Source organism: Perca fluviatilis, chromosome 10 (genome assembly GCF_010015445.1).
Source record: "Perca fluviatilis chromosome 10, GENO_Pfluv_1.0, whole genome shotgun sequence".
NCBI lineage: Eukaryota > Metazoa > Chordata > Actinopteri > Perciformes > Percidae > Perca > Perca fluviatilis.
Window position 1 is genome coordinate 35,013,183 of NC_053121.1, and position 16,009 is coordinate 35,029,191.

At 41.1% G+C, this 16,009-nt stretch overlaps 1 protein-coding gene across 2 annotated transcripts in view; it reads right to left on the minus strand.

The window, feature by feature from the left end:
* Positions 1–2,089: 2,089 nt before the first annotated feature.
* The window catches only part of LOC120566617 (complexin-2), a 65,675-nt gene continuing 51,755 nt past the window's right edge, over positions 2,090–16,009 (minus strand). For both annotated transcript variants that reach the window (XM_039813162.1, XM_039813161.1), the window contains exons 3-4: positions 6,045–6,223; positions 2,090–4,906 (exon numbers count right to left, since the gene is read on the minus strand). In XM_039813162.1, coding sequence (XP_039669096.1) covers positions 4,709–4,906; positions 6,045–6,223 — 377 coding nt within the window. In that variant the 3' untranslated portion in view covers positions 2,090–4,708. The remainder of the gene's footprint in view (positions 4,907–6,044; positions 6,224–16,009) is intronic.

Sequence of the window (16,009 nt, forward strand, 5' to 3'; positions counted from 1 at the left end):
TTTCGCACACCTCCAGAATAAATTATTTTTTGTTGATATAATAGTCGTGAGAAATATCACCAAACCTAATGGAGACTGCTTTTTTTTTTTTTTGGGGGACTGTGGTTTTGAATGACAGTTCAAAGCCAAGCCTGTTTCTCAGTTCTCTAAATGTTTCTTGTCTCCTGACAACAGAAGATGCTTTGAAAATTAGTTGCAATCTCTTTCGCTTGCGTTTCCCCTAAAACAATCTACATCAATGGTAGCCTTTGAGCTAAGACGTCTTTAGAGAAACACCAGCCAGGATGTGATGTGTTCAATGTGTTTGAGGCCTTTCACGTCAATGTTCATCTACACTCTCATTCACCCATATCTACTTCTGTTAGGAAAATATACAGTTAATATAGTCAATGTAAAATAATCAATTATTATGTATAACCCCTAGAGAAACTACTCCTTGCTTTAATACTATTATCTATCAACCTAGGATTTATCTAAACTAAAATAGCCACAGCGGCTCCACAAACAGTTTTACACACTGACGTAGTATCTCATGCAACCAGAATAAATAAAAACAACACTTGACACCAGGACAAGCAGCAGATGACCTTGCGTACAGATGACATGGTAATAGCCCTTTTTTAAAAAGGCAGTTCACATGCTGTGACGCCTCGAGATGCAGTCCGCTTAGAGACTATTTTACATACAGAGGAGGTATGGCTGTAGTTTCCATGAAGGGCCCATGAATTAAGACTAGTCCAGGATTTATTTCCCCGCTTTCCTATCCTTCCCCGGGAGATACAAGCCTTGAATTAACTTAATCCACATGCTGTGGTTGAAAACTGTAGGAGGAAATGTGGGAATCCCTGTGTTTATGTAATGAATGGAATACAGTAAATTAAGGTGATTCTCCTCAGACAACTCAATCAAAGCACGCTGCACTGAAAAACATCTCAATTTCTGCACTGCAACCATTCAAATCTATGTTGCTGACACTCATGCACTACTCCAACATGGATGGTAAGCTTATGATGACGGGCAAAGCGACTGCATTAAAATAAATCTCTCTGCAGGTTGGTCTCTTATAGAGAGAAATGGAAAGTAGTGTGAAGTATTTTACATTGAAATCAAATTGGAGTTTTTAGAATTACACCTAAGTTATTAAAAAAGCAAATATTTTAGTTGCAGTATCCCGTTTTTTTTAATTGCACGTCCCCCATTTACTTTTTAAAAGCCTTCAAGTCTTCAATTAATCTTAGAGTTGATGTCTTAAGGCCGTGATCGCAAAGGAGGACGTTTGATATTGATTCAATATTTATTCAACACCTAAATGTTTTGGGTGCCAACAAACATCAATGAAACAATGATTTTTAACATTAAATGGACTTGACCCTGCCAGCTCCCTAATACAAAGTCTGTGTAATGTCCGAACACCGGAAGAAAGGAAATGTCCGAGGGTAAGGATGAAGGGTGATTTGCACGAAATTATCCAACTGGAGAGACGATGAGATTCGGAAACTTCTGTCAGTAAGGGGCAAGGCCGAAATTGGCAGACAAATTCAAGCAACGGCAAGAAACCTGGTTATTTGTGAGTAAATTAAGAACCGGCTACGGGACTGCTCTACCCGGGGCCACCCCTCGCCTAAACCCGAACGGAGTATTTCCAGTAGGTGAGAACGCATCTGACACGGACAATCTCCTCCATGTGTGAAAGGGCAACTTCAGACAATGTCCACACCTGATTAGTCGGACATTGTCATCATCCGGAATTTATATAAGAAAACGGCTCCAGTCTGGACGCTGACATCTTTGAGTATTTTGCCACGTTTCCTCGTGTGGACGCACTACTACAACTACAACAAACTAAGACTCATAGAACTGCACAGCTAGAGTCATAGATGATCTTTTGACCTCAGCTGAATAACAAAGCTCCTGTGCGATCGCGGCCTCAAGCTTCACCAAACCGCTCACTGAGACAACAAAGAACATTGAACACTCAACAAGCCCATCTCACAGCCGATCGCTCTGTGTCCAACGCAATGGTTCTGTTGCCTGAAGACCCGTACAGAAACAGGAAATTGTCAATTTCTTTTTGTCTTTCGGTGTATTCTCTTCTCTACCAAACATTTGCATGCTCAACATTTGAAAGGAATGTGTTAAGTATAACTCTTGAGACGTGGCAAGACTAGGGAGCCGCCCTAGCTTCTGCCTGTGCACAAAATAGTTCAAAGACACATTTACGTAGTATAAACCAGGACAATATGAATCACCGACATGGTCTCACGTCACAGACACGTAGAAAGAGACACACATAGAAACACACACACACTTACGTACATGTAGTACACTGAGACAGTTATAACAATGGCTTCTTTTTTCTACATACATTTTCTTTGCGTATACATTAGTATAGAAGAATGGTGAGGATTTACAAACAGTTATGCAATTTTTTTTTTTTTACAGAAAACAAACATGAGACAGTAAACTTTCAATGTTGCAATTATTGCGATCTAAACGATATGGCTTTGTCTAGTGAAAAGTCCTATCTGAGCTAGAAAATGAAAAAAAAAAGTTTTTATAGTGCTTATGACAACTTCATCATTAGTCTTATTAATCCTTAAAGTTATTTTAAGTTACAAACTCGTGGAACAATGTATTAATCATACACCGTTGCATTACTAACCACTGAAAAGCAACCAGATCATTTAGGAATAACCCACATGCTTTGTTTTATTGATAAATGTCTATATTTTTAGGTAGTTTTACTAAATAGAGATTGTTTCCATTTACAGTACATCAACTTAAATGCTATACAACAAATCACTATGATATTTTGTTGGATTTAAAGATACAGGATGCAGAGTATACTCAGCTCTAAGTTAGTGAGATGCGGCAACTCACAAACCAGTTTTCTCAGGTTCAGTCTACAGATGAAATGAGTTTTATTTAGCCACGGAATACTTTTGAGGAAATTGGAGAGTAACATTTTAGTTAAAGTGGTGGTCTTTGGGATGCATGCACACGCCTTGCACGTACAATAAAAGCCAGGTTTGGCATGCGCATCTTTTGTTTTCGGCGTGACAAAAGAAATAGTAAGGTCTCACCAGTATTTCTTTGGTCTCGATGTTGATGAACTTCGATCAAGGTAAACTTATGCATTTAAAAAGATGAGGAGAAAGCTGCAGTGTGAATGAAATCACAATTCAACAATTGCATTGAAAAAAATTGGCAGCACATTCACAAAACGTAATAGTCAAAGTCATTTGCATGACAGTTGGCATTTGCATTCATGTGTGAAGAAGAAGAAATAAAAAGAAAACACGGATTGATAGTTTCAATTAAGAGACACTTAATAGCAATCAGTTATTCAAGTGCTTAATGTAGAACCCACTTTTAACCAATCATAGGTGGTGTGACAGGAAATGACAACATGTACAGTACCGGCTGCCCCCACTGGTCATCGCCCCCCACTGCTCATCGCTTTGATTGTCTTTGGGGACCACACTAACTAAAATCATGATAACTTTAAGCTGTGTGTAGATCTGTAATTTCTAATAATAAATGGGATTCAAACAAGTTAAAAAGAGTCTTGTATGGATATCTTGAGCTAAATAAAAATCTACTCCAGAATCCTTGTGATTAAAAATCCACATATTGACATGAGGTCTTGACACGTTTTAAGATCTTACATTTGATTTCTCTAGCATGACGGCAGTCTAACTAGCTGACAGTAGGAGGCAAATAAAATGTTTTCTTCAGCAAACAGTTCTTCGGAAGCTCGTAGCCTTGAAGGTAACAGTGAATTATGTTTTTAAATAAGATTGTGGACCGTCAGGCCTTCAAAACGTGATCCGGGATTTCCAGAAGTAGTTTGAACAACGGCTTCTGGAAACCCCAAAATACGCCAACTTTATATCAAATACATTATTCCAAAAGTGTCCGATGTTGTAACTTTGAACGCATGCCTACATGCTACCAACAACTGTACACCTGTTTGACTCAAAATGAAACCCTCGTTTACAATTCCTCTGCTAGAGGAGATGGTATGAAGGCACATGTCCTAAAAACTCAAATGCTGATTTATCTTCTTCTTTTTTTTTTTCTTCAATATAAAGACCTACACGAAGTTCATAAAAGTAGAAAACACCCACTGAAGTAAACACGACATGCTCCATCTACTGGATAACATGGTGGCAGTGCCATTTGAAAAACCACAGAAGCATGAGAACAGGACTGTCAACTGTCCTTCTTTTAGGGAAAACTGTTCTCCATTGGTCACCATTGTCTGGCAACAGATGATGGGCAACCAATCAAAAGTTCTGATCTTAATAGGTGTAAAAAAATTGCAACGAGAAAAGGACAAAAAGACTAGTAGTTGTAAGAAATGTGCTAAGTGGCAGTTGAAAGGTTGTACGGCAGTTGTGGCAAATAAAAGGGGGGGAGAATGACGCAATCGCCGGGGAGTACAAAAGAACAAAGTAAACAATGTCTAGAAAGGCAGTGTGTAGCCTCTAACAGTTTGGCAAGAACCCCCCCCTCCCGAATCCTTTCCACTTCTACATGCCCTAAATCTACACTCAAACCAACGTCCCCAGTCTCTCCTGCAAGTTCACTCAACCCAAAGTCCCTGACAGAAAGACCCCCCGCCTCCCTTTGCCCCACAGCCTAGCCCAGGCCAGACTGGACCCTGAATTTAGGGTTCGTTTGATTAGTAGTAGTTTTTTTTTTTTTACTTCTTAAACATGTCCTGTAGAGGTCCAGGCAGAAACTTGAGGACAGTGTCAAGGATGCTCTCCTCGTCTTCTTCGTCGTCGTCTCCGCATCCCCTCGGGATCGCCTTCTTCGGGCGTGTCAGGGACCCCTCACAGGCCTGCTCCATGGCCGCTTTCTCCTCCGCCTCCTTCTCCTCCTTCTTCTTCAGCCCATACTGAACAGAGAGAGGACAAGAGGTGATATGCGGGGAAAGAAAATTTGGGTTGGATTAGAAGTAAGAAGAAAAGCTTAGCAGCTGTTAAATCTTTGCGGCTCCGATTCAATTTTTTGCCATCCAGAGTTGCAAAGGTTGTACCTAATTAAGGAAGAAGTAACACATGTACAGGCTTTGAAGCATATTTTGGCAACAAGTTTGCTGGGACTGGAAACCGTCAACCCTATTCCACTGCAGCACAGAGACAGAACGCGTCGCGTCGTACTCCGAACGCCACGCCCAGCGGAGGGGAAAACAATCTGCTCCGCAATGTTAAACAAAGGGCTGAAACGCTAACAAAGTGCCTGTAGCTAGCTACAAACATTAGATTTAAGCATGACAAAGGATTATTTTAGCAACCTAAGTCTACCAGAGAGGACATGTTAGCTGTTAGTAAGCTAATGTTAGCTATTTATTAGCAGGCTAAGGCACTAACAAACATAACACTGCATTGCTTTCAGATTTATTCACATTTTAACACAACACAAGTTGCATACTGTCAAAATACTAGCCTAAAACTGACATTTGGATATTTAATTTATTAGCAAACATAATGTTGGGCATAGCGTTAGCTTAGTGTCATTTTTCCACGTCTGTATCCACCTTTGTCTTCGTAAAGTATACTTTATATACTTGTATAGATTGGCATACCCAACATAGCTTTCACCATGTGCACCTTGATTTTACTGACATAATTGTTTTTACTAGTTGAGTACCTTTGATTTTACTTACAACATGATTTTACTATTGATTTGTTGTGCTTCTATTATTGTTTTTATTAATGTGTGCAATGTGTCCTTGGCTGTCCTGAAAGTTGCCTACAAATAAAGATCTTATTATTCTTCTTCTTCTTATTATTATTATAAAAACTTAGTTCTTGGTTCTCTAACCTGTTAACCTAAAGCTTCTAGGCATTTTTCTGGTTTGTAGCTGGCGGAACTGACGAGTAGTCACCTTCACGCAATACAAGTCAACGGAGAGCGGAGAGTTGGTTTCCCCTCCGTTGGAGGTGGGACTTAAATGCGCTCTGTCTCTATTTGGGTGCACATCAGAAGTCAGAAAGTTAAAGCATTAGTCAAACCAGAGGAGACTTTCCTACCTTGTCCCTGATGGTCTGCCGTACTTTTTCCCTGTCGGCTTCCATGCGGGTGTGTTTGGCCTTCCTCTCCTCCTCCTGCTGCCTCAGCGCCTCCTGCCGCTCCTCCTCCTTTTTGGCAGCATCTGGGTCCTTCTTCTCCTCCTCCCCACCCAGCATCTTACCCATGTCTTTGGTGGCCCCTGGACAAAAAAAGAGATATACAGATATTGGAGGTAAACACGTGCTGACTTTGCGGTTTTACACACTGTCCCACCCTGACAATAACTGCTGGGGCAAATACTAAATACCTGTTCACGATAGTTGTTGCTGCTTGAATGCAAAGGAAACATGAACTCCAACTTTGGCACTACCAAGGGCAAGGTCCAAAAAAGTACATTGATTCCTAATCCTTTGTTACTTCTGTTTTAGCTCACACACACACAAAAAAATTCATATGGTCTATTTAATAGTTGTATCACAATACGATACTCAATTTGATTCTTTAGTAACGATACACTTTTTCCTACGAAGTCTTCCACGATACGATTTTATTCAATTCAGGGCCCTGCGATCAATATGAGACTATATCATATGTCCATTTTTAAATAATGCATTTTAATTCCCAAGATTATGTTTTTTGGGGCTTTTATGGCCTTTATTTAAAGCACAGCTTGAAGACAGGAAAGGGGAGAGAGAGGTCGAACCCCCGGCCGCTGCCAAGGACTAAGCCTACATTGGGCGCACACCCAACTGAGTGAGCTAGAGGATGCCCCGTCACGTGCCCATTTAACACCATCAGTTCTATTTATATTAACTCACAAAAAAACAACTAAAATATGATTTAAAAATGTTATTACTTGAGCTCTTCCAGAAATTTTAATGAAAAACAAACATTCTCTGTAATAAAAAGAATAAATACGAAGAGAGAATTTCATGTCTAAGATGATGACATGTATCGATATTATCACTGTGCATCGATGATACTGGATTGATGATCATTGAATCGATACATAGATCCAGATCTACCCAGACCACTATTTAACAAAAAGACACATGAACGCTGACGCTCATCTGTCATAATACAATATAAAAACCCTCTACGTTAGCAGTTCTGAGGATTTTGTGGTGATGGGGTACCCTGCAGATCCTTGAGGTGTCTTGGATAAAACAAGACTGGAGGAGAGGAGCCAGCTGGAAAAACTTCAAAGAACCGCTGAGACAGAGGAAGACATGTTCGTCCATCTGGTGTCGGCCATCTGTCAGAACCACCTGTCCCTCCACGTCCAGGTATTCTTCCTCTCTTTGACATGTACCTGAATTATTAATCCTATAACCAACAAGATATGTGTTGTATTTGGACGGAAATCTTCTGAATCGCTTTCTGTCACATAACGGGAAGAGGGCGATGTTCTTCCACAGATGACAGATACATTGAAACAACAAAAGAGAAGTCTTTTTCAACATGAAGAAGATGGAGTGTGGGGTTATCCGGACTAGTGAGGAAACATTCAGTCAATGGATTGAGTAGTTGCTTGACAGAAAACTAACCACTAGGATTTTTTGTAAGCAATTTCAATATTTTTATCGAGAAGGAATGTCACACATTGTCTGGATGCTGCTTTTAAAATGTGAGGATTTGCTTTTGCTGTAAATTAAATCTCTTTGGCTTTTGGACTCTTGGTCATTTGAAGATGTCACTTTGGACTCTGGGAAATGTGATGGGAGTTTTTCACTATTTTCTGCCACTTTGTACATCAGTTGACTGATCAAAATTTTCATTTTGCCACCCAAATAGTGGGGCTTGTGTCATGATTTATATAGGAAGTTTGAAAAAAAAGTAAAAATGTAATTTTGGATCTGTGGCAGTTTCACGGAATCGCAAAAAATTCTGTGATGGGCCCACGGAAGAATTCCGTGAAATGAACACGGCCCCTTAAGTTAAGGAAAAGGTCATGGTTGGGCTTATACGTTTCCATGACACGCGGGACAACAACGGGACGGTTGGGATTAGGAAACGTGACGCGCGGGACACGACCCCCGGTCTCCTGGGTGAAAGTCCTGTGTTGTTTGACCCATCCACCCCCCCAACCAACCTGTTTACGCGGATTTTCGGGCTTTCATACTACTCGCTACCGTAGTCGCTCTTAATCCGACGTCATCTTCTCATTGACTTTACATTGGCATTGTTTTCCGTGCCACCACAACGTAATGCAGTGTTAATAGTTTGTGATCATTTCACGGAATTCTGTGAGATCAGGCTGTAGTGGCACTTAAGACATTGTCTGCTTCAGTGATATTGCCTTTTCTTAAAATAAATGTGTATTTCCCATGTGCATAAAGTACTACACTAAAGAAAAACAATCCTAAGAGAAGGTTCTCTGGATGTTTTGGGGTTTAATGCCTTGCACAAATGCCCTTCCACCTACTTACCTCAGCTCCATCTTTCTCTGCCTCTGCTCCTAAAGCGGGCTCGGCTCTTCATCTGTGACAGAAGCTGCTTTTTTAGATGTGAAAGAAACTCCCTCTAGGCCTATCGATATCGCCGCTGTTACCTCCCTCTGAACGATAGTAGCCTAAATACAGGACCACCTGAGCGTGTATGAATTATGGATCCTCCAGCAGTATTGATCTTCCTCTCGGGCGCTGGTGAGAGGAGAGCCTGGCTGCCGGCCTGCTTTGCCATCTAGTGCCTTTCCTTTGCCAGAGCCAGAATAAAGATGAAATATGTTTTACTGCTGAGGAGATTAGAGAAAAAAAGAAACATTGGAGAGCTGTGCATTTCCTGTACTGTATCTCAATCATTTCTTTTCTTTCTTTTTTTTTTTTTTTTTTAATAATGCTGTTGGTTGTGTAGCTTCTTGACATCATTAATATTCAGCGACTGCATATATTAAAAAGTCATTAGTGCTTCAGTGGGTCACTGAGTGGGGTTAACTGCTAACAAGCTCCAAACAATTAACTGTCTGGCAGAATGCCAAAAGACAGACTTATAAAAGTAAATCATATTGTTTATTCATCTGTTTTATCTACTTTACACATGCTTTTGGGTTGAATACCGAACTTCGATTCAGTATTCAAGTATTGAATTATTGTATTTGAAAAAGTATTGAAAAATGCCTCGTCATTCAATACCAAATTTCAACACCTAAGGAGCAAATCACATTAGCGTCAGTGAGTCAATAAGCATGCAGCATGCTTGTACCAAGATCTATCAAAGCATGAGATGGGCTGTGTAATTTTACATGTCGTTGGGACATGCAGGAAAAATTCTACATCACCTACAGAGACGGGCTCACATATGTGTGCGATCTGCTTGGAAAGAACCAACGGAATGCCTCTCCGCCCCGCAGCGCCTACCCTACCCCTCCCGTGTTTGAGCCTATGCTTAAAGGTCCCATGACATGGTGCTTTTTGGATGCTTTTATATAGGCCTTAGTGGTCCGGTAATACTGTATCTGAAGTCTCTTTTATATAGACCTTAGTGGTCCCCTAATACTGTATCTGAAGTCTATTTTATATAGACCTTAGTGGTCCCCTAATACTGTATCTGAAGTCTCTTTTATATAGACCTTAGTGGTCCCCTAATACTGTATCTGAAGTCTCTTTTATATAGGCCTTAGTGGTCCCCTAATACTGTATCTGAAGTCTCTTTTATATAAACCTTAGTGGTCCCCTAATACTGTATCTGAAGTCTCTTTTATATAAACCTTAGTGGTCCCCTAATACTGTATCTGAACCAACTGCCTTGACCAACGGCCACTTTTCTCGTTTGAAAGCCATGATGTCTCTCTCTCTCTCATGGGTGGGCCAAATTCTCTGGGCGGGCAAAGCAGAGAAAGGGGAGGTAACCTTGCTCCTTATGACCTCATAAGGAGAAGATTCCAGATCGGCCCATCTGAGCTTTCATTTTCTCAAAGGCAGAGCAGGATACCCAGGGCTCGGTTTACACCTATCAACATTTCTAGCCACTGGGGGACCATAGGCAGGCTGGGGGAACTCATATTAACGTTAAATTAATATAAATGGTTATTTATCCTGTTGGTTGTGAATATCACCACACAGCAGCTTTTAGGCATTTTTCTGTTGTTTGCGAGCAGGTGAAATTGACGAATACAAGTCAACGGAGAGCGGAGAGTTTTTTTTTTCCCCTCCGGTGGGCGTGGCTTTTCAGAGTATGACAGTCTCTATGCACGTCTGCATGTGGCAAGAGTCCCAAGGCCAGGGGGAGGGGTTAGACGGAGCCCCGAGGAACCTTTAATCGGACTCAGCTGCTGTCTTTCAGTCTGTTCTTTTCCACTGACTTCAGTGTGGAAGTTTTGGTTTGAGAAAATGACCAAAAGTTACTTTTGGAAGCCAGGAAGGTCGTTAAACATTAACGGTTCAGTCATCGCTATATTGATTACCGACCCTATCAACCCTCACAGAATTATTGCGGTCATTAAGCGTTATGTGGCAATAAAAAAAATGAAGTACTGCCTCTTTTTAAGCACACTGGAGCCAAAGGAGAACATTTCGGAAGGACCAGAGTAAATTACTGAGAAGAAATGTGGCTCTAAGGACTCTGTGGTTGGCTCCGGGGGTCTGTGAGGCCAGCGGTGGCCGGTCCTGTCGCTCTGCAGCAGACTCATACAATGCTCCTTATTGCCCTGCAGCGCTGTGTGGTGGCAGCAAATCTGAAGATGACAAATTAGCACTCAGCTGGTGGGGGGGGGGGACTCGCTGGGGAGGCAGGTTAAGGTCAGACTGTCCGCTGAGTGTGCCTCATTGTGTTGAAACACTCAAACACACACCATATGGACTGGAACTATGTGCGTGTTGTGTGTGTGCAAACAGCTTCAGAGCGAGTGCACACGCGTGCGCACACACACACACACACACGTAAATGAGCAAAAGGTTTGTTGCTCATACAAGAACACACCGACACACACGCTGCTGTGTTATCTGTTTTGAATATTCTTAATCTCAGTGACACACGATTGACTGTATGCACAAAACATAATCAGATCAAATGACATTAAGGGTTAAAAAAGTGAAACAAGGTAACATTAGCAAAATACATATGGCGCGTCATATATTATTTCAGTGGGTGTAGTTCAATCGGAAAATCTGAAGACCCTATAAAATCACAGTTTTTTTCTTCACTGCAAGCAATGCAGCATGACAATCCATTCGATATGTGTCGAGATAATATAAACTAGAGCACTTAGTCGATTAATCTACTAAATTAATCCAGGCGCGTAGTCAGTAATGTCGCCCACTTTACTCACTGGCCCGTCCAGCCAAGTTTGATCAAAATACGTTTTGTTATGAAACATATTCAAATGGATGTAAAAAAAATAAATTGTAGCAGAACTAGTTGTGTGTCTTTAAAAGGGCTGGGCAATATGGAGGAATCAGATATCACGATATTCTTGACCAAATACCTCGATATATCGATATTGCGGCAATATGCTAGGGTTGACAACTGGTGCTTTCACAAAATATCTTCACACTTAGATTTTACATAAATAATCATCAGTAATGTGGATATAATGTCTAAGTGGGGAAAAGGCAAATAATGGAACAGCTAGAACAGTCTGGTAGGTTCAGAAAAGTACATCACTTTCCAGCCTTTCAAACCAGGAAAAGACAAAACTTATGTCATATCACCATAATACAATATGTCATGCAGTGTGTAAACGCCTTCTCTGTTGTTTGGGTTCATGATTAGTTGCCACTTTGTGCAATAAAATGGTTAATTTTATAACAGTGCTGTGCAGAGCCAATGCTGCTGGTTCCGCCGGTGCAAATAAATTTTGGGCCTGAAGAGGTTCAAATCGACAGGTTTTTGTCTATATTGTTGTGCACAAACATTTTAGACTGAGCTTTGTTGGTTGAGCATGTTGTAGACAGTACTGCTGTAATGCAGTATATGTTGGAAGGTAAAATTGTTGCAGTTTTTTTCAGTTTGTCCTTTTTGCTACTTCTACATCTTTTTGAAAATGTCCCACTCACTTTTGTACTGGCCCGCCCAAAATACTATTTCTGCCTACGCCACTGAATTAATCGCCAACTCTTTTGATTATCATTTAAGATTGCAGCTTGTTAAAGGTGAATATTTTCTAGTTCCTTCTCTCCTCTGTGACAGTCAACTCAATGTCTTTGAGTTGGGGACAAAACAAGACATTTGTGGATGTCATTTTGGACTTTGGGAAACACTGATCGATATTTTTCACCATTTTCTGACATTTTCTAGACCAAACAACTATTGGATATAATTGAAAGATTAATTATCTTTAGTTGCAGCCCTGTTATCAAAATTGATATCCTTAGAGCCATGCAAACGAAAAATGGACATATGTACTCTAAGTCAGTATGCAAACTGTACGAATGAGACGTCCGAAGTGATCTGAACCAGAGGCGACCGAGCTAAAGATTGTAAATAAAAAATGGGAACGTAATTATTAGTCCACTCTCCAGAGAGGTAGAGCGTTTTCTCTTTGACCCGTCAGCATCTTTACCCTTCACATGTTCCCTCCATCATCCATCCATTCATCCATCCCCCCACCTCCGTCCATCCGTCACTCTTCCATCCCCTTCTGTTTTTCTTTCCCTTTTCCTCTACTGAAGTGATATTACAAGAAACAAATGTGACCTTCCGCTTCTTTTATCCACCGCCTTTCATTCATTTACGTCTTTCCTGTTCCATCTTTCTTACTATTTTCCAGCATTCGCTTCCCTCTCCACAACACAACCATCACTTTGACACCACTGCAGCTAGGACTCGTCGATCCTTCTTCTTTTCGTTCCTTTGCTTCCTTGTCCATCTCCCCCCTCCTCCGTCAGTCCATTAGAGGCCAGTTCACAGATTTCCACTGCAGACAAAGGTGGGCAATTCGGGGAAAAGTGCTCAAACGGCCTCTGTCCTCTTATTGTGCAATCACACGCTCTGTACTTCACTCAATCTTTTTCGCTGGCCACGTCTTTTTGCCACAGGGGCTTTAATGCACAAAAGCTCAGTGTTTAAAGAGGCGGAGATACAGTGGCGTGATGGTTAAATTCACTGTGGCCATATCCAGACACATTCGGTCTGACACAGTTTCCTGTCTTTTTGTGAGTGCTTTTCCTGAGCGGTCCACAATAGCCTATTTCTTGTAAATTTCCTGCGGAAATGTATTGGAATTTATTCGGATATCACGGACTGGTAAAATAAAAACATTACTTTTTTTCTATTTAAAAGTTTAAAAAAGTGTTTCAGACAAAAAGAGCAAAAAACTGAAGCAAAGACTTCACAAATCATCAAATCAAGTCTCAGTTGAACTCATTTATAATGAATGAAAGAATAACCATTAAGATATTCTGCAAAAAACAGCTGAGGCAGACAGTAGTAGAGGAGGACGAACATTTGTTAGTGAATCCCTTTAATGTTCTTGGAACACAGCATGCCCGGGTACGAAAAGGGTTAAAAAACCTGTATCATTTCGAGCCGAGGCCACAGAGTGAAGACAGCGTCTCTTCAACCAGAAGATGTCATATAATATTTATCTGAGAGTGCAAACATATCCGAGCCTCGGTGGCTTTGCACCCGGCCCCTCTAAGCAGGAAGTCTGATATTTCCTGTCTGGTGAGCAGCGAGGGAAGCCAGAGAGAAAGATTCAAAAACAGATAAGCAAAAGGAATATAGGAAAAAAAATACCGGATAAGGTGGTCAATAAAGGTTTTTGATGAAAGTTATGATAGATTTCAAAAAAGAACTGAAGGAAATTGTGTATTTTGTTTGCTTGAGGTGAAGTTTTAAGCAGAAGTAAACACGAGAAAAAAATGTGACAGAAATCCATTTGCCAAATCCATTAAATAATGCCGCAGTGACATTTACAGCCACACAGCCTTCAAGAAATGTTTCCATGTGTAATGGGGTAATGTGCTGTTTGAACATTAGCCGGTGCCTTACAAAAATGCCAACTTCATTTTCTTTCCTTCTTATGAATTATTACCTTTCCACGCTAGAACAGGATGCTGGTGTATTTCTGATACACTCCCTCTGGAGAGTGTTGTGGGTGTCTGAAGCGGCTGTTTAAAGTGGTTACGTAAGCGAACATGCACGTGGGTTGTTCGGAGTGTTTTGTATGGCTGTTTCTGCTCTATTTTATACGTACTTTTAATTTTGAGTAGACCATGTAAGTGTTTTTTTTTTTTCGTTTCTAATTTGAACCTTCTTCCTGAATAGGGTTGGTTATCCCTTGGGTTTTTCCGATACCGGTGCTAAAATGATACTTTGAAAACGGTGCCGGTGCATAAACGGTGCTTGAACCAATACATAAAAAGCTGACGGTGGCCAGTGTTGTGCCTGAACGCGTTCATTGAACGATAGTTCATGAACTCGTTCATATTTTGGGCGAACGTGAACTCAACGTACTGTATTACTGCCTGATGAACGTTACTGTGAACTCGTTCATTCTGGTGTCTGTGAATGCCACGCTCTCTCAGTTTAACTTCGTCCAGTAGGGTGCCAGATTTTATATAGAGCCTCCCAGGCCAAAACCCGGCTGAAACACACCGTAAACAGGCCTTCATATGTAGTGGAAAAAACACCCAATCTGGCAACACCAGCCACCAGTGTCGCACCGCCGCATGACTCATCAAACCAAAACGTGGAGTTGAGGCGACGAAGCAGCAAGGAGGCATCGTATGATCATTTAAACCAGTTTTATGGCAAGGTCGGTGAGGATGCGAAAAATCTGACATTTCTGTGCAAACTTTGCCCAACGGCTTTCAAAAAGAAAATCTGCACTTCAGTCCCATCCACAGCAAACCTGAAACAGCACATTGAACTGAAACATATGGAAAAAACAACTATGAACTAGTTCATTTTTGGAACTGTGAACTTAGTTAAACATTTTGAAGTATGAACTATGAACTGAACTAGTTCATTTTAAAATTTGTGAACTGAACTTTGAACTAGTTCATGTACAAAGTGAACTTTCCCAACACTGACGGTGGCGCCTGTGACTCAGCTGGTCAAGTCGCAGGCAGCTGGTTTTAGAACTTAAGCGATGTCACCTGTTTCAACAGCCAACAGTGATGTCAGCTTGTAAAGGAAGCTACAATTGCTAGACATAATCCATTTTATTTCTATGTTACAAACTGTCAGCTCGTAGAAATGGCTTGGAAATGGTTTTAGACGGAGACACAACGAGCACCCGTGAGCGCGGTAATGTAGTCGAGTGAGCTAGAGAGTGACTGAAGAGAGCGAGCGGCGATAGAAAAAGCATGAATTACTTAAATAAAACGTGTTTTCGCCGATTCATCACTAGAAATGCAACTCTGGCAAGCACTACTTAGTATCCCCAACGTTATCCACATTTAAAATTTTGATGCAACAAATTATATATTTAGCTTCACAAAGCCTGGAAGTCGGAAGTTAGGACGGAAGTACTAAGTAAAGTAAAGAGTTGTTGCTATGGAGATGATACACCGTTTCATCGCATTGGTGTGAACTGGCAGGTTTCAGAGCGCTGCAGAACGACGCGTTGCAAGAAGTTGCAAGTAGTTGCAAGTATTAACTTGTCTTGCAAAACTGGGCTTTAGGCTACTTTAAATCATCTTGAGAACTGTATGAAAACGTATTTAGGAGGAGCAAGTGTAACAGAAAGGTAAAAAAGTGAGAGACGGGAAGCTGGAAGCCTGCACTTAAGAATGAAAGAGAACATGAGGGTGGTTCGAAGGGGAACACAAGACAGAGGAAATCAGAGAGACAAAGCATGGACCATTGACTCCCCCTCTGGCCGCTCAGATGGATGGCAGTGGTGCTGGGTCATTTGTTTGAGGTGGATGGGTTTGAAAGATTAAAGTAATTTGAATAATGGATGACCTCCATTTCCAAAGTACGCCCTCATAAGTCAGATGAGCACCACATCGATCAGATGTTTGGGAAGCAGTGCGGCCTCGTGCCTACATCACTGCATGGTAACCGCTTTGAGCCCAAATGCAAAAGCCCACACATTCTG